At 50.0% G+C, this 18,953-nt stretch overlaps 1 protein-coding gene across 1 annotated transcript in view; it reads left to right on the top strand.

The window, feature by feature from the left end:
- The window catches only part of PTDSS1 (phosphatidylserine synthase 1), a 68,745-nt gene extending 55,236 nt beyond the window's left edge, over positions 1–13,509 (top strand). The window contains exons 10-13 of the mRNA XM_006061120.4: positions 903–1,002; positions 9,308–9,376; positions 10,375–10,444; positions 12,423–13,509. Coding sequence (XP_006061182.1) covers positions 903–1,002; positions 9,308–9,376; positions 10,375–10,444; positions 12,423–12,532 — 349 coding nt within the window. The 3' untranslated portion in view covers positions 12,533–13,509. The remainder of the gene's footprint in view (positions 1–902; positions 1,003–9,307; positions 9,377–10,374; positions 10,445–12,422) is intronic.
- Positions 13,510–18,953: the final 5,444 nt, after the last annotated feature.

The following is an 18,953-nucleotide window of genomic DNA, read 5'->3' on the forward strand; positions in this document are numbered from 1 at the left end:
CGTGATGGCTCTGGCCGAGATGACATCAAGTGGTCTGTAGCTATGAAAATATACACACTGAGATTGTGGTCTGTGAGGAAGGAAGATATGAAAAATAACTTATTCCTGGGGAGGAATAAAGGGATGAATAGGCAGAGCACAGAGGGCTTTTAGGGCAGTGAAACTATTCCGTCTGACCCTCTAATGGTAGATGCATGTACACTAAGTCACTTCCGTTGTGCCCAGCTCTTTGCAACTGTAGTCCATGGGATTCTCCAGGCAAAAATACTGGAGTGGGTTGCCATGCCCTTCTCCAGGGGATCTTCCCAACCCAGGGACTGAACTTGCATCTCTTACATCTCCTGCCTTGGCAAGCAGGTTCTTTACCACTAGCACCGCCTGGGAAGCCCAGTGGTGGATACGTTACACTTTGAACATCTATCCAAACCCCTAGAATGTACACCACCCTCAGAGTGAACCCTGAGGTAACCTATGGGCTTCGGGTGACTATGTTCATCTTTTGTGACAGATGCGCTGCTCCGGTGGGGTATATTCCTAGTGGGGAAGGCTGTGCATGTGTGAGGGCAGAGAAAGGTCGGAAATCTGTACCTTTCCCTCAAGTTTGAGCCTGAAAAATTGCTCTAAAAAAATAATCTGAAGAAAAACAAGAGAGGAATAACAGTAAAATAGCCGTTTTAATTAAATCTATATATATATATATATATATATAATACATGTAGTATGTGTCGTCTCTAAAGAAAGCACAGTAGACTAGAGCACTGTCATTTTGTAGGGGACTTGCTTCCAGTGTTTGGAGCAGAAATCTTTTGATCTGCTGAACTTTCTGATGGAATTATGCATGTTTCTGGCAATGCGTTATATTCTAATGAGTTTGTTATTTAACCTCTTGTTCTGTGTCACAGGGTCATTGGTTTCCTGGAAGCTATTGTCTGCATAAAATTTGGACAAGATCTCTTCTCTAAGACCCAAATACTCTATGTTGTGCTTTGGCTTCTTTGCGTGGTAAGTCATTACTTTTCTACCTTGAAGTGTTAAACTCCCCATGGTCTCTTCTAGAAAAAAAACAAGACCGTCTTGTGCACCAAGGTTTCTTAGACATTTATAGAAGGCAAGACATACTACTTGTAATAGCCCAAGATTGGCCATGGGATGAAGTTCAAGAACAAATACATAGGACCACGTGGCACCCCAAATTGGTCCCCTTTGTAGGTCTGATCACATGCCCCCAGCAGGTGCATAATTATACTCCCATTTGTTTCACTCCTGAGCATTCGCCTACGTTTGCTGAGAATGTCAAGTCTGCCTTGAAGGGACAGTTCCCGAGCCCTGTAATGTGTATATTACCAAGCATTCATGTACAAAACGACAGACTCTGGTTTACAGGCCATGTAAGCGGAGGGGGTTTGGAGGCAATCAGGCCACGCAATTTCTTCTCCCCTGGCCAATGTTATATATAGGCCATGCTTGTGTTGGTGTGTTTTCCTCTCTGAAGGGAAGAGTCCTGGGGGCCTCCAGCTTCATTGTCCTGGGACTTTTCCCTCATCTCTCAAATGAAACAGGATCTTACCTAAAAATTTTTAAAATTTAAAATTCTGTGATTGCCCTTCTTAATTTGTTTTGTTACTTTGGAGAAAAGTCTTATTTTACATTTAAGATTCTTCACTTTTACTTACTTAGTCTAGAAAATTAACTCGGGCTTTTAAAAAATTTTTATTATTACCACATAAACTTCAAACATGTAGAAGTACATAAGGTCGCTCCCCCTTCACATAACACATCACCCAGATTCAGCAGTTACCCACCAGTGGCTGGTCTCGTGTCCTTCTGTTCCACACGCACCATCCCTACCCCAGCTTACTCAGAAGCAGGCCCACTTTTCCTATTTCAGGATGTCTTTTTAAAAAAAGACAGGAAGGCTTTTCTGTTTAGTGCAACCACCATGACATTATCACACGGGAAAAAGAATATATCCCTTCATACTGTTAAGTAGCTGATCAGTGTTCACATTTCTCATGTTTCCTTCAAGTTTGTATTTTCTAACAGTTTATTTGAATCAGCATCTACTCATTGCAGTTGGTTTGCATGCCTCTTTTAATCTACATGTTTCCCTCCATCTCTAGCACTCTCTCCTTTGCAGTTTATTTGTTGAAGAAACAAACTCTTTTGTCCTGTAGGTTTTCCCCTCGTTTGGTTTTACTGATGCCATCCTTACTGTCATTTACCAGATTTCTTTGTCTTCTGTATTGTCTATAAATTGGTAGCTGGATCTAGAGGCTTAATCAGATTCAAGTCTTTTTTTGTTTGTTTGTGTTTTCCTTTTGGCAGGACTGAACTTTGTATTTTTAAAGTGTTTTAATTGTCTTTCATGGTGTCTATTTTTAGGATTACTCATTAGAATCCTAACCGTGCCAGGGCACCTTGAGCCTGTGCTGTTTTATCTTGAATAGTGAAAGGGGAGAAGGATCTCTTTTGTCCTCAAACTCCAGAATCCATGCTCAGATGTATTTTTTCCATCACAGTGAGACAAGATGTAAGGATTGGTTGGAGGGGAAGCGTGTCAGATGGGCCAGGAAATGTTACCCTTTGCTCCTCACGTTTCTCTCTGGCATGGGCACCCCGGCTCTGTGAATTGTAGCGGGTACTCATGGCAGGCTGGGATGGGTGCAGCCCTCACCTAGCACCAGCGGGACCACAGGCAGGTTAAGGCCGGCAGGACTCCTGAGACGTGGGCAGAAGGTGCTTTTCATCACAGTCTATTGCAGGCCTCCTCCGGGGGCATCAGTAGCCAGAAGAGTCTCCTCATGGCCGGCCGTGTCCAAGGAGCTGTCTCTGGTCACCCAGCTGGCTGGACCCCTCCAGTCTCTAAGTTTTAGAGACTTTCACTCTGTTTTACTGATTAGATGCTTAGCATCCGCCTCCTTAGGTCGGTGAATTTTGATGCACCTTGGTGTCTATGCGATGGTAACTTTATCAAGGACACGACCAGTTTCTCAATCTTTCCATCCCTTAGCGTGGTCCCTTGTAAGTCCGTCATGTGGCTGAGTGCTCATCAGAGCTGCCCTGATGTGGAGCCGCACAGGTAGGTAACTGGCAAAGATGAGATTTATTCATACTTACCGTGCGCCAGGCGCTGCTCGAAGCACTTTTCACACGTTGCGTATTTGATCTTTACACTTTGAGGGGAAGTACTTTGTTATCCCCTCTTTCCCAGATAAAGGCACAGAGAGGTCCCCCTAACTTAGCTAAGGTCACACAGGTTGTCCATGGCAAAGCCAGGGCTCAAACCCAGAGAGTCTGGCTAGAGATTTCTGCTCCCGTCTCCACGGGGGTTCCCCTCGGAGGCCCTCCAAGGGCACGTGGGCATTACCTCTGCCGACTACTGATGCTCAGACATTATCTCACAGAGCCCAAGGAGCTCCGGAGAGAGCAGCCGACAAGCTGGGGTGCAGCTCAGGCAATCACGTGTGCTCGGGGTCACCTGGGATCACAGTGCATGGTCCTCCCATCCCGCGGGCACCCAGCCTAAGCCCCCAGGTGAGGCGACCGCCGCCTCCCAATGTCACCCCTCGAGTCAGCCATCAGGCTCCCCGCCATGTGACCCAGCTCCACCTCGTCCTCTCCCATCTTCTCCATCCTGCCCTTCAGATCTGTTCTCCACTCTGTTGCCAAAGCAGTCTTCCAGAATTCAGGTCTGAATCCCTTCCCCCCCACTTAGAATCAGTCTCAATTGCTGGGGCTTGAGAGGGCCCAAGAGAACAGTATTTCCCCTCCACCACCAGGTTCAGAGCAGTTAGGAGACAGGCAGGAAGAAGGAAGGCTATGGAGGTCAGAAGCAGCCACTGTATGACCGGGAGCCCACATTCGCAGTGTCCGCGTCCGATGCCAACGAGAGCCTTCCAATCACAAGCCCCAGGAGCAGACACACTTTCCTTTCCAGCCTCAGAAAAGCCGGCCTCCCCTCGCTGAGAAAGGAAGTGGCCCGCTTGCTCATCCCTGTTCCCCAGTCAGTTAAGACAGACCGCCCCCTGGGGAAGGAGTGAGGGAAAGCCGCAGGGTTACCCCGGGAAGCTCCCTCTGGGGGGAAGAAACAGCGGGAAGGAAGACGGGTCCCCAGCGCACACCCAGCAGCGGAAATATGAAGTCGTGCCTGCGTGTTAGGGGCCGTCACTGCCTGGGTGGTTCTCACACCCAGCCTTGCAGTCCCCTGTCCTCAGGCTCCACCAGACTGTTCCCGGTTACTGAACACCTCAGCGCATCGTCCTTCCAGACCTGTCCTGCCTGCACCCGAGAGGTTTCCTTTGCCCACGCTGAGTGCTTTGCCCTGCTTTTTCCTCCACCTGGTGAACCTTAATGCCAAGACCAACCTTCCATCGGCACCCCACGTGCAATGTACTCGGGCCTGCAAGGCAGACGAGAGGACTCCCTCCTGCGCAGCCCAGTCCCATTCTGTTCATACCTCCTCAAGCTCTGGCCCCAGCGTGACATTTTCTGTGGTTGTTTATGTCGGTCTCCTCAACCTGGCACTTCCTGCTGCTCACAGAGAATAAGTCTCCATCGTCCTTTTTGCCAGGGAGGCTAGCACAGCGTCTGATGCACGGGAAACACTCATCAAATGCGGGAGACTGAGGGGGGTGAGGTCCAGAGACGGAGACCAGGAGACCCAGACACGTATGATGAGACAGGCAGGCGTGAAGACTGGAAGCGCCCTGCGCCGGAGTCACAGGAAGATGGCAGCCTGTTTGGGGAGCGAGGGCGAGAGCAAGGCGGAGGAGGAGGTGGTCGGACGTGTTTGCCTGGGACCAGCTCTGTGTGTCGGTGGAAATTCAGGGTTTTTTTTTTTTTTCAGTGGAAAGACTGCCTCACGGAGCAGCTGGAGGCTGGGAGAGCGTGGAAGGGACAGGCCGGAGGAGGGCTGAGCCTGAGGGTGTCTCTGGGAGCTCAGGGAGGGCCTGTCCCAGGCAGTGGCGTTGAAGGTGCAGACAAAGGGCGGCAGGAACCCGGCCCAGCAGGCGTCCCCTCGTCAGAGCTGGGGAGGGCGGCTCCAGCTTTCCTGTTTGGGCCACTGGTGGCTTCTGGTACTAGTGACTGGTTGAGGGGTATCCGAGAAGCTCGTTGAAAAGAGGTGTGTTAAGGTGTGAGGGACCATTAGATTTTACAGGTGAGGGTGTCTTGTGTCATTGGAAGTTCTGGTCTGTCCAGGAGCTCTGGAAAGACTCGGTCAGCGGTGGAGACACAGGAGTCAGGAGGTGTCCATGCTTGGGGTAAATGGTAGGAGCCATCAGCTTGGTAAGAGTCAGGGGCCATAGTGAGGGGAGAGGCTGGCTGAGGATGGGGACCAGGGAGCAGCCACATTTTAGAGGCTGGGCCGGGGACGAGAAACAGTCACAGGGAAGAGGACTTTGCGGATAAGCAGAATCCCCCAGTTAGTGTTGTCAGTGACTAGTGCCATGGAAGGGGAGCTGGCCTGAAGAGAAGCCTTTGGCTGGGATGATTAGGGGCCCCCATGGCCTTGCACATGTATCAGTTAGAGAAAAAGAGTGGAAATAAAGTGTGGGTTTAATAAATATTAAAAGATGTGCGTGCCCGGCACATTTTATAATCACGTTTTTTTATTAAAGATCAAGACTGGTCTCAGTCTTAGAAGGGAGGCAAACATTTTTCAGTAAGAGAATGAATTTACGCCATGTCTCCACGCTAAGAGAAACAAAGCCCCCAATTATTCGCCTTGATTGGGAAGAGAGTATACACAGAAATTGTGATTAATATAGAAGTAAAGGCCCCGTATGCTGGTTGATAAGCTGCCGCAGCACCAGTTGTCTAATGAGTCTGGGTGGATTTGAATGCTGGTAACCATAATATGGAAGCCACACCTGGGCCTGTGTGCTGCTTTGGCTCTCAGCCCTCACGTTTTTTCTTTTTTTCTTCTCTTTCTTTAAACAAAATCTGCACAATTGCTATTTAAATGCCAGGCCTTGACATTTTAAGTGGGTACTTGCCTAGATTTCCAGAGGTGTGATTGCAAACCCATAAATTACAAGCTTTTGTCTCCTGGGACAAGTGTGAAAAGGGCCTCTTGTACCCAGGTGAAGTGGTAAATTTGGCCACCACAGCAGGTCCTTTGCATGGCAGTTGTGATGATAAGCATCTGCCACGCAGCACCTGCCAGTGTGTGCCTGCGCCCCCCCCCCCCCCGGCCCCCGCCCCCACTGCAAAGCAAGGTCTGCCCAGCTGTCTGCTCCTGGAGCAGCCCCAAGCTGCCAGTCTGCCCTCCCAGGGCAGGAGAGAAAGCTGGGAGAAGAAATCCCCAAACGTCTGCCCTCTGGTGGGCGAGATGCGCAATGACGACCCCCGCAGCACAGTCACCGACTGGTCCCTGGAGGTGGAACCCCGCCTCCCTCCCCTCCTTGTGCAACCTAGGCTGTCCTGCTCTCTCCCTCAAGGAGCTGACATACGTACAGATCCCCTAGTCTTCCCACTCTTGCCATGCCGTGAAAACGGTACATTTAATATATGATGCCATGTATTAGAAATTTGAACAAGTACTGGACTGTGTTAAAGATTACAAGTCGTGTTTCATTTTATAATTTTAGTATATTCATTCATGGCTTAATTTTTTGATGGGGAGATACAAGCTTTCTTAAATTAAAAAAAACACCTGAATATATACCAGTTTCAATAAGGATTTAATTTTTAAAAAAAAGAACTAGTGGGTCTTCTTATAGTTCATGTTCTCTCCCCGCCATTCCGCTATTCCCACTTCACTGGCATGGAAAGACCGGGGGAGCACTCAGATTCCTTTCTTTTTTGACCCGTAAGGTGACTCCATGCACCCAGCAGACACTCCATGAATGTCGCTGACCCGGAGGAACTGGACCCGGGCTATGCTATAGGCCGCCCGTGACGAGAAGGCACAGCCCCTAGTCCCCTTCAGCCCGGGCTTCGCCCTCCGGACTGCGGGCTGGGCACACTGGCTCCTCCCATGATGCCTTTCTTCCCCCGGGAATGGATGAATGGACAGATAAATAATGGATAGCACTCTAAAAACATGTAGACCTGAAATTAGCATTTATTTTGATAGACACCCCTGAAATTTGATCCAGGTATGTAAAGAAACCTGTGTTCTGGTTTCAGTCTTGCCACCCTCTAGCTGTGCCTCTTTAAGAAGGTCATTTGCCTCTCTGAGCTCTATTCCTCTGCTGTGAGATGAGGATTGAGATTAACACCTCTAGATTTAAAGTTATGACTCTTAGAAAGAACTGAAATTATTCAAGAAGAGAAGATTACAGCATAATTTCACAACTATTCCCATGGCTGAGTCAAGGGGACAGGTCCCTGTAGGAAATGCAGTGGAAGAGATGGAGGTTACACCTTAAGGACCATGTTCTGTCAGTGGGTTCCCAAAGTAAGGACTTCTGAAGAAACAGAACAGCAGAAGCAATGAGGAATTGATGCTTTCAAACTGCGGTGCTGGAGAAGACTCTTGAGAGTCCCCTGGACAGCAAGAGATCCAACCAGTCCATCCTAAAGGAGATCAGTCCTGAATGTTCATTGGAAGGACTGCTGCTGAAGCTGAAGCTCCAATACTTTGGTCACCTGATGCGAAGAGCTGACTCGTTGGAAAAGACCCTGATGCTGGAAATGCTTGAAGGCAGGAGGAGAAGGGGATGACAGAGGATGAGATGGTTGGATGGCATCACCGACTCAATGGACATGAGTTTGAGTAAGCTCCAGGAGATGGTGAAGGACAGGGAAGCCTGGCATGCTGCAGTCTGTGGGGTCACAAGAGTCAGACACGACTGAGCAACTGAACGACACCACGTAACAGCATAACGGGCAGTTGTTTGCTTGGTTTTGGCGACTCCCTCACGGTCACGAGGGGAAGCTGAGGCCCGGCTGGGGGGCCTTTCCTGTCCTGTCACATGGTGTAGTCCAGGCAGCCAGGACCTTCCCCCAACTTTCAGTTTTTTGACACATTTTTAAACTCTAGATTTTTAGGTGCTATTTTTTTCCCTTAAATTAGAGCATAATTTAGGGTGTAGGGGGGCTGGTGGGGCACACCAGGGGGGAGTGGAGGTGATCCCAGCCTCTGGGTAACCATGGACCATGCCTTTGTCTTTTCATACAGTCTCACAAGACAACTTGACCTTGTCTTTATTTTCCGATCCACCTAACAGAAAAATGGAAGCAACCAGAACTGGGATCGTAGTGGGGCCACTGAGACTAAACAGTGTCGCGCCCAGGGCAGTGGTGTCCTGCTGGGCCCCCCGGCACCACTGTGATCCTACATGGAAGGAAAACTGCTTTTTCATTCAGAAACCCTCTTCCTGGGCTTCCCTGGTGTTCCAGTGGTTAAGAATCCACCTGGCAATGCAGGGGACACTGTTTTGATCCTGGTCAGGGGAAGATCCCACCTGCAGTGGGGTGGTCAGTCCCTGCACCCCAACTCCGAGCCCACATGCCCTAGAGTTCATGCTATACAGCAAGAGAAGCCACCATAGTGAGAAGCCTGCACACCGCAATGGAGAAGGGCCCCTGCTTGGCACAACTAGAGAAAGTCTGCCTGCAGTAAGGAAGGCCCAGTGGAACCAAAAAAATAAATATTAAACAAACAAAAAAAAATCTTGTTTCCCTCAGAAGCTAACCGGCTGAGTCCTCCTAATTGACTTTAGTGATGGGGGGCAGGGTGCAGAGGATGGACTGTGAGAATCAGACCCCCAAAAGAGGTATAAGATAGAGGCCGATATGTGCTCTTAGCCAGAAGCCACAGAGCTGCTCAGAAAATGCACCTACCTGATCCCACACCTGGAAGAGATCGTCATTCTGACGGCAGAGTCTCAGTGATAACCACAGAAAGTGAAGTGAAAGTCGCTCAGTCGTGTCCGGTTCTTTGTGACGCCATGGACTATACAGTCCATGGAATTCTCCAGGCCAGAATACTGGAGTGGGTAGCCGTTCCCTTTTCTAAGGGATCTTCCCAACCCAGGGATCGAACCCAGGTTTCCCACATTGCAGGCCGATTCTTCACTTTACTAGCTGAGCTATCAGGGAAGCCCAGCCAACCACGGAGACACTGGTAACCGAGGTCTCCCAGCTCCTCTCTCAAAAAGCCCTCGTGGTCTTCCTCGCTGCCTCCTGGGGTCGTCGCTGCCGCACCCAGCTGTCCTGTAACCGGCGTCCTGGGGCAGGCGGCAGAAACTCCTGGAGACGCCATGTGTGAATTCTCATCGAAATCCTAAAGTTAGGGAAAACGGAATTTTTGGTTGCACCCTCACTCTAAAACTGTTTTGTGCTTGTTTTTCTCTTCCAGGCTTTCACCACCTTCCTGTGCCTGTACGGCATGGTTTGGTATGCAGAGCACTACGGTCACCGAGAAAAGGTATAGAAGGGAATGCAGAGATGGCTTTTTGTGTCTGATCACACCCTGCTTGGCACTGTAGCGGGGAGCACAGTCTCGGAGGATGGGCCGTGGCCGGCAGCGCGTGGGCAGGGTGTCAGCGCCCTCTGCCCCGCCCCCCGCCACCCCAAACACAGCCAGTTCAGAATTCACTTCCTATAATTGCCATTCTTGCTTGGGACTGCCCTGTTCAATAGCTCCCGTACTTTTATCCTCATTTCTTAAGAGGGCTAAAACTTTTAAAATTATTTGCGAATTCTTTTTGTTTGTTTTTAATTGTGGGGCAAGCCCTGGACCAGTTTTTGCAAAGCTGGGTCTTTGACCCTGTGCAGGCCTCCCCCTGCGTCCCAGCCTGGGGCTCCCTTGCTGAAACTCTCGCCCTGCTTACTTCGTTGTGTGTGCATGTGTGCGGGCGTGCTCAGCCACTCGGTCGTGTCCTACTCTCTGAGACCCCATGGACTGTAGATCGCCAGGCTCCTCTGTCTGTGGGATTTCCCAGGCAAGACTGATGGAGGGGGTTGCCATTTTAGTCCTCCAGGGGATCTTCCTGAGCCAGGGATTGAACCGGAGTCTCCAGTACTTCCCGCATTAGCAGGCGGATTCTTTACCACTGAGCCTGCTACCTGGGAAGCTCTCCTTTCCTAGTAGAGGAGGATTAAGGTAGAGGATAGATGTGAGGGGGCTTAAAACGCTATAGCAGTCTCGTCAACTGGGATTTTTTTAAAGTGAAAATAGCAGCTTTCATCCTCTATTTATCCTTTTAGTCTAAGGAGCTAAAGGTACTTTGTAGAAGATCTGTTCTGCATCACTTGGGAGTAGCCTTGCTCTTAGAGCTGAGAGCCTGAGCACCAGGCGGTCCTGCCCTTGCTGGTGGGGGTCCCTAGCCCGGGAGAGGCCTGGGTGGAGCACCCTTCCTTGTTTGCTGGCGCCCTCCCCCTGGGAGCACTCCCTGCCACCGCTAAGCCCGCCTCTCTGCCTAGACCTACTCCGAGTGTGAAGATGGCACCTACGGTCCGGACATCTCCTGGCCTCACGGGAAAGGCTCCAAAGGTACTTTTCTCTCTCGTTTTCCTGCTTATTGCTCAAGGCCCCCAAAGCCGAGTAAAGGGATTTCTAATCAGAATTTATCCTTATCCTCTGAATATTGATTAAATATCTGGAGCCCTAAATGGTCTCCAACCTACTCACTTGCATGTCTCCTGTTACTTATTAAGAAACAAGCCAAAAAAAAAAAAAGAGAGAGAAAAGAAACAAGCAAAGTGCTCATAGGTTCTGCCCAAGAAACTTGGCTTCATAAGAAGAGGCGCTGTGTGGTTCTGCCTCCTCTGAGATAGAAGGACAGAGCGAGACCCCACTGTCTCAGCTATCCTGATGGGGATGTTCCTCCTCTTGGCTTTCATTGTGAGTGAGAGGAAGAGTTGTGCACCAGGAGAGAAGCCTTTCAAAAAAGAGGCGGATCTGCTTGATCGCGTTGATTTAAGAGACAGACCATCGTCAGAGGGATTTCAGCAGTGTAGTCAGGGATCTCCCACTGGCCTCTCCCCAAGGAGCATTCTGGAAAGATTTGGGGCCACCTGGTTATTTTTAAAGAATTTGGCTTGTAGAAAAATGACCCCGAGGACGCTCCACTAGATAATACTTCGTCAGTTATGAACTGATCGTGGGACTTGACTAAAAGGAGAGAAGTGAACACCAGAGACCTTGAATGTCAACCCTAAGACTGGCTCAGCAAAGCGGGGGTGAGGGAGGGACAGCTCTGCTGAGTTGCTCTCCTGATTCTTTGGGGTGAAGCTCAGCACAGCTCTCCCTGGGAAAACGCTGCAGAGTGCTGGTCACCCTGCTGGAGGTGGTTTCTCCTGAATCCGCCAACTACTGTGGACTGCGGATGGAGGTGGGCACAGGGTTTCTCCCCTGGGGGCTCCCTTATTCAGAACCACTCCCCCGCCCCTGCTGCCCCAGCTCAGAGATCAGTCCATGGCACTTCCAGGTTCTCCAGTGACAAGACTACAAGATATAAGCAATGGTAGAGATACGTTGAAATGGAAGGTAGGCCGACGGTTTAAAAAACAAACAGAACCTGAGCCCTGGAGCAGAGAATCTTGGCTCTGCTGCTAGGCCAGAGGTTGTCCACGTGCCCAACTCTGGGGCAGAGCCAGCCTCCTGCCAGGAAGTTCCGATGACCTTCCAGACCTTACACACCCCCTGCCCGGAATGCCCACCCTCACCCCACCTCCACTGCCCCGGCCCCACCGTCCAGCTGGCTGGGAACCTGCTGATTGCTCAGCACTCAGCCCATGTAGATGCCTTTCTCTGAGCTCCCACACAACGGAGCGTGACAAAAGATGCCGGCCCTGTAGACCTTGAGCCTCTCGAGGGCCCGCGGCATCTTCCCAGGTGACTCCTGGCTGCCCGTCCTGAGTAGTGGGAGGCCTCTAGGTCAGACTCCTGAAGTCGTGTAATAGCTTTCCTATCTGTCAAGTCAAGAATTCGTTCCAGTTTAGAGATTTAGAAACTACGGTTTGCAGCTGACCAAGGTGGGGGAAACGTCACTGGTGTGTCCTTTGGTTGTGAAGGTAGACTCGACACCCACGTGGTGTAAGTTTTCACTGGCTCTCCTCTGTGCTCTGATGTGATCTATGCTCTCACTTCTGGCCCCCATCGCCATGGACCACAGTCCACCCTGTGGGGAGTGTAAAACATCCTTAGGACACCCAGGCCCTAGCTGTGCTAGTTAGCTGAGGGCCTGGGCTTCTGTCAGTCAAGTCAGTCACTTCAGTGGCTCAGTCATGTCTGACTCTCTGCGACCCCATGGACTGCAGCACACCAGGCCTCCCTGTCGATTCAAACTCGTGTTCACTGGGGCCTGTATGCGTTGGTTTGTTAGCAAGGTCACTAGATGGCGCCCAAGGATCAGTGGAGGAGCAGCGGGCGGCCCGGGCAGGGAGAGCAGGGGCAGAAGGGCAGAGCCTGGGCCCGCAGCCCGCAACGATGCTGACGCTGACGGCGTGTCCCGATTCCTCTTGACCAGGTTCTGAAGACGGCCCCCCCAAGCATCCAGGCAACAGCGAGAGCCATTCTTCCAGAAGAAGGAATCGACATTCCAAGTCAAAAGTCACCAATGGAGTGGGAAAGAAATGAAAAGACCCTGGTTCATAATAATCCAAGATGTGTCCAGGGAGTGCCTAGAACTGGGAGGGGACGGAATCGGCTGGACTTGCCGGGAGGAGGGAGGTCGAAAGGCACAGCGTGATCGGGAAGGAACGGGGCTGGAGAGGGGGGTCGTTATTTGAGAGCGTGGGTCTTGTTTCCCACAGCCCCGGCCCACAGGGCAGACGATTGCGGGAGGGGGTCAGGCCTTTGGGGGTCCCTGGTAACTTCAGCACTTGGCCACCGGTAGCAGGACGGTGCTCGGAGGAGGAGACGGTAGCTCTTTACTCAATTGCCGGAGCAGCTTTGTGCTTCCTGTGTGGTGGGTGCGGTTTAAACATCTTCGCTGAGACAGGGCATCCCACCGGGACAGCTGATGGACAGGTCGCCACCGTTTTCTTTCTCTGAATCTGCCCTTCCACTTGACTGACTGGTTTTAAGCCCAGCCCACTTGACTATGTTTTATTTCCTTACTGCTTGTTTTTTAAGTCGGGATGCTTATATAAGCCTTCAGATGCCACTGCTGACATTGAATTGGAGGAGAGGAAAAAAAGTGGGGAGCTTTGGTGTTACATTTAGCAACCTCCTCCCCCTTTTAGGACCTGAAACCACATGTGGCAGGTAGACACCAGGCTGCAGGAAGGTTAGCTCCCCACACAGGATCCTGGGCGTTAGACCAGAACGTTCCCGTTCCCTCGCCAGCATCCCTGGTCCAGACTTAGCCACAGCGCACAGGCGGGAACCTCCCCGGAGGCAGTGCTCGTGACCCCTCCCCCAGCCAGGTGCCTTTTCCATTTTATTTGTTTTCTTTCACGGTGTGTTGCTGACATTGTCTTTTAGTCCCATGTGAGGTGCTGGTGAGTATCCCCTTTCATCCGTGCCATGCTCTAGACCACCGACCCTGATAGTTCACCACCTCTGATGGATCCCTGTTTTAAATAAAATGGTTCGCGTTAAAACCCATCAAATTTGGCCTCCGTTAAGTGCTCATTTCTTTGCATCTTATTGGTGCTTTTCACTGTTTGTAAGCAATCGCTGTGTTTTTCAAGTGGCTTTAGGATACTGTGAATATGTTTGTGTTTTATGTAGTGAGAAGAAAAGAGAAAAAATATATATGTATTTTAGAGGGCTTGCAGACACATATGTTCCTTTTCCTAAACTTCCCAAGCGATCAGTAGGAAATGAACAAGATAGTCATTGTTGTCTTTTGCGTGTGTGCACTAAGGGAATGGTTACATCAGCCAAGTTGGATTGATTTTTCTAACAAGTGACCAGTACCCAGTTGATCTTCTCATAAACTCGCTGAAACCAATCGCTTTGTTCCCTCCTTTCAGAGCGCAAAGGTTTCGATGACTTGTCCCCCTTTAAGGAAATCTTTAACCATAGCCGTCATGTTTTTCTTTTTCTGCAAAGAATTCCGGGGTGGAGGGGTTAAATGAATCATGGAAAGCTCAGGTCACTTCCTGTGCCCTGGGCCTCTGGCAGCCACTTGGTTGAGAGCCCACGCAGACTTGCTCCAGAGAAGTGTTGCCAGCCCAGTGGCTGGGGGCTGTGGGGGTCGCCGTGCAGGCCGCAGCTCTGAGCGTGCACGTGCTCTCTGAACAGCAGCCGCATCCTTCCAATTAAAGTCCCAAAGAGAAGCCAAGAGGCTCCCGCTCCGTAGACCCGTTTGCACTTCCATCACTGTCTTAAACAGGCACCGTGTAACACTTGTCTTACTTCGGAAGTTAGGTGAGTGTGTTTTGTTTGGCTTCTCTGAGAGTCTGAAGATAAAGAATGTGTATCCCGGACATAGTGTTCAATTCCACGTCCTCGTGCTGGGCCACGTCCCTGAGCATCTCCAGGTTCATTTTCTGACCAGTAGCTGGTCCAGCCAAGGAAGGGGTTGCTTCTTCAAGGCTGCTCTCAAGGAGGCCCTGCCCAGCGTGGGGTGACCTGGAAGCGCAGAGCATACATGAGACATTGTTCCTCCATGGCCTTGTACAGAATGGCCAGGAAAGTTCCCAGATGCTTTCCATGCCCTTTCTTTGCCGTGAAACTTCCGTTTCCACTTTCAGTAAGAGCTCTTACTACAGTGGTTCCAAAACCAGTGCTTCCCTTGACCGGCCAGAACCACAACTGCCGCTCCTCCTAGAAGCCGCGACTCTGGACTTGGTCTACTTTTTCCACCCATTTCTAGGAAATTAGGCTTCACCTTGATGGAAGGAGAGCCGAGTTGTCATATAATATCAAAAACGATTCAGTTGCAAGTGATCTCACCTTTGTCATTTACAAAATGCCCTGTTATAAGACGCCATTGTTTTGGAGGTGATCCTCATAGAATGCTGTATATATATTTCTCTATAAGTAGCATTGCATCAAATGTTTCATTGTTCTTGTTCAGTCTCTTAAGTCATGTTCGACTCTTTGAGACTCCATGAAGTGTAGCCTGCCAGGCTCCTCTGTCCATGGAATTCTCCAGGCAAGAATACTGGAATGTGTGGCTATTTCCTCCTCCGGAGGATCTTGCCGACCCGGGGATTGAATGCATGTTCCTTGCATCTCAGGCAGATTCTTTACCACTGAGCCACCAGGGAAGTGCCAAGTGTTTAGTACTTTTTCCTCTTTGTCATTCTTAAAGGTCTTTCTATGACCTGTCCCTGCTTTTCCTGTGTCTATTTTCACCATTTGTAAAAGCCTTGGGCAAATCGCTCCCACAGCAGTGCTAAGACACTTCATTGACCCGTTTTACGCATTTTGATGATAAAAGATGAAATGCCAGTCTTATTTTCACCATGATCACTTCTGTAGTGAGTTCATGAGAAAAGTACTCACCTAGGGGAAATAAAGTTCTTTACCAAAAACGACAGGCTCAGCCCTCCTGGTCCCCCTCTGAAGCCACTCTGCATCGTCTTTAAGTGCTATCTCCCTTTGTCAGGGATCTCTCTTTGGAATCGGACCCTTGGGTTTTCTTATTTGTTGGTAATAGTGCACTTGGTCAGGACCTTACAGGAGAAAGCTAAATGCAGGGTGGAAAAGAAATATTTAACCACTAGAAACCAGAGGAACTGCACACTCTAAACAGGGGCATTAACTCTGGTGCTCTGTGCTGTTTGAATTATGCTCAGTGACCACGGCAGCCCACCGCATGTCCACCAGGTGGGCTTCATGTACAGAGTTCTTACTGCTGTGAGAACCAGGGATGCCCCAGCTAGGTGATTGCAGTCCTTAATGTAGTGCCTGCTTTTATGATTGAAATCAACATATGAGGAGAGCTGAGACTTCTGTTCTTTAGTGTTTTATTTCAAGGGCATCTCTTGCCTTCATTGTGTGTGTACGTTCCGAGGGTTGTATTATTGGGTTCTTTGCAAGTTTCAGCATTAGTAATGGCTGAGACTGAAGGGCTGCAGACTCTCGTGGCTTGGTCACAATAAGTTTTTACAGCATTTCACTTTATCAGTTCATTCTAAACCTGATACCAGGACTATCACAGGTGACGGTTACCAGATTTTTTAATCGAACTCTGATATTATCTTTGATGCAGTAAATACAGCTTTTTTATTTTGCTATCTTCTGTGAATTTAAAGGACTCATTAATATCTACCAAAGAAGAGGGTAATCGTTGGGTGTGTGCGTGTTTGTCTATTCAGTGTGTGGGAATGCTGAAATGTAAAACTCTTCCTTGTCTCCTATGTTTACTAAAGACTGCCTTTAATCCCTTTCAGAAATTCATCTGTGGTTCTGTCCACCTTGACATTCCCTTTCTTCCATCGCTTTCTCATAAACCTGGAGAGGACAGGAACATCATTCAGAAAATATAATTTGCCTCAGAGTTTTGCTTTTCCAGCTGATGCAACCCACCAGCCAACCTCCTTAGCCATTCTGGGCTCAGGCTTGAACCTCTTGGGCCCCAGGTATTAATTTTGTTTGTTTTGTTATCTGAATGCTCTGAAAACATTGCCTGCAAATTGTGGGCATTGATAATGCCCCAAATGGCAAGAAGATTTTCTTCCATGTGCCTGGCCTCCTGCCCTCCCTGCCCCCGCTCCCCACCCTACACACAATCTCCCCAGGCCCTCAGATACCAGTGTCCCTATGTGGGACATACTTTTGTGGATGCTGAGGCAAGGGGCCTCATGTGTAGCTTTGCAACCACAGGAAATAAGGTTTATTTGCCTTTCAAAGAGGAAAGGTGGATGAACCTGAGACCAGGACCTAAAATATTGCATCCTCATGTCTGAAGTCTCCCTACAGTAGCCTTAACTACAGTTGTTGAACTGCAGGCGGGGTTTGTGTAATAGTCCATCCTGGAAAATCTGGACCATAAACCTCGCTGTTCCCACCCGCCTGACTCCTCAGTCTCATCAATCCAACTACATCCATCACAAGGCGATTAGAGATGTTATGGGTGCAACCTGGGAAAATCTTAAAGATTCCCAGGTTTCAGAAGAATCCTCTTAGAAATTCTTAGAATCCTCTCCCTTCTCTTAGTCTGGATGAAATCCAGGCCAGGAGCTGGGGGGTGAGTTCACTAGGGCCACTGCTCACAAATCTTCCAGACACAGGCATGCAGGGGACTGGGATCCTTCCAAAGACCTCCCAACGGGGGCCCTGGGAACCTCTCCTTCTTCCCGTGTGTCTCCCGAGTGGCCACCGCAGCATCAGCTGGCTTTCTAGAGAGCTGAGTACCAGCGCGGCCCTTGCAGTTCCAAGAAAAAGGGGCGCCTGAGACACCTGCACCTCCTACTCCCCTGCCCGTGCCCCTGTGATGTGTGTTCCTCCATCCTCCAAGTTTGCTGTTATTTCTGTTTTCCAGAGTCGTGGGGCTTAAGGACTTGACCAAGAGCACACTTGGGGGTGTCAGATCAGCCCAGAGCCTAACACTGTCTCTCCCACTCCAGGCTCCTTAGTCTTGTGTGCATGTCTTAAGCCCTATTACTGGTCCTGAGCCTGCACCCATGCCCCTCACCCACTTCCCTCCCAGCCATCGTCAACAAAAGGATGATGAGAAACCCCAGGCAGTGCCCACGCCTTTGCCTCCCCTGCTCCGGGACTCACTGTGTAGCGGTGGTCAAACCTCCTGGCCACCGCAGACACTGACCCTCCGTGTGGTTTCAGCTGGTTGTGTGCTTGGTGGAAGGGATGACCAGAGTCACGTGTTCCTTGAAGCAGGATCCTCGTTCCATGTGGGTTCTTTCGCTGATGTTTTGATGCATTCTGCAAACCGTTGGAAAGGAATTCTTTCTGCGTGTAGCGGCTTCTTCTGCCCTCAGGAAACTGATTTATGACCTGGCCAGGCCATAAACCTCGGCTCTTCTGAAAAACGGCAAAGTATGGGAAAGAATGTAAATTATAAATACTGAATTCCTATGGTCAGCAATAATGGAATGGCCTGGCTTGTTGTGTTTTGTGTTTTTTTCTTTAAATATGGCATCTATATGGCTTTCATTTCTAAGGGGCTAGATTCGCCACCACCACCACCCACCCCCCCATCACCACCATCACCATGTTTTCTAGGGAGCAAAGATAACCGTGAAATGTCCCACTGGGATAGGGTGTTTTTTCCACAATGAGAAGAAGCACTTTCCCATGTGATGACTCGCTGGTCCAAGGTGGACATGCCACTCTTCACCAGGAGGGACGGGACCCTAGGTCACAGTGACATCACCACAGTCTGGTTGCTGTGCTCCAAACCAGCCCCGGTGTTGTCACTTAGCAAACCCCATCCCCAGTTTTGACTTTCTAGGAGGAGGTCTTTCTGTAAGACTGTTGGAGTCCTCTCCCCGTCCCTCTGAGCAGTCTAGGTCGGCTCACTTGCTGGAAACAGACTCTCACTTGCACTTGCACCCACTGCTGGCGCCGTCATCAAAGACACTTCAGACCCGTCCCGAAGACCAGCTGGCGGCTGGGTTTGCATTTTCGCTCCAGCAGTGGGTCAGCTCCTGGCTTAAATTTCACGTGAAGGGCAGAAGCAGCTCCTTGCTCTGCTGAGGCAGGATGGAGCCGCTGGTCACTGCATAAATTCCTGCTGCCCTCCTTTGCAGAATTCAGTGCCTCAGAGGGCTGTGCTGGTCCTCAGGCTTTCTGCCCTTAAACCCAACCATGTCCCCAGTACAAAATGATGGGTGAAAGCCACGAAAACACCCAGGGTCCCAAGCCACTGCTAGAACAGCCCTAGTCTACCATAGCATCTGTTAAAGTCAGTGGGATTGTGTTTTCTTTGGTCAGGAAGTGTGCTAATAGCAGAGGAGGGTGCATGAGAAAATGATGCTCGAGCTCACAGGGGTGTCTACCCACAGAAATATATAGGCTCACATGCACCTTTTCACTCCCACGCTCGCCTTCGTGCCCTCTCTTCATTTTCTTTGGATCATATTTGATCCACAAAATGCCAAGCCCAAATCTAGCATGGGACCTGCCAGGCCACACATAG

Source organism: Bubalus bubalis, chromosome 15 (genome assembly GCF_019923935.1).
Source record: "Bubalus bubalis isolate 160015118507 breed Murrah chromosome 15, NDDB_SH_1, whole genome shotgun sequence".
Lineage (NCBI taxonomy): Eukaryota > Metazoa > Chordata > Mammalia > Artiodactyla > Bovidae > Bubalus > Bubalus bubalis.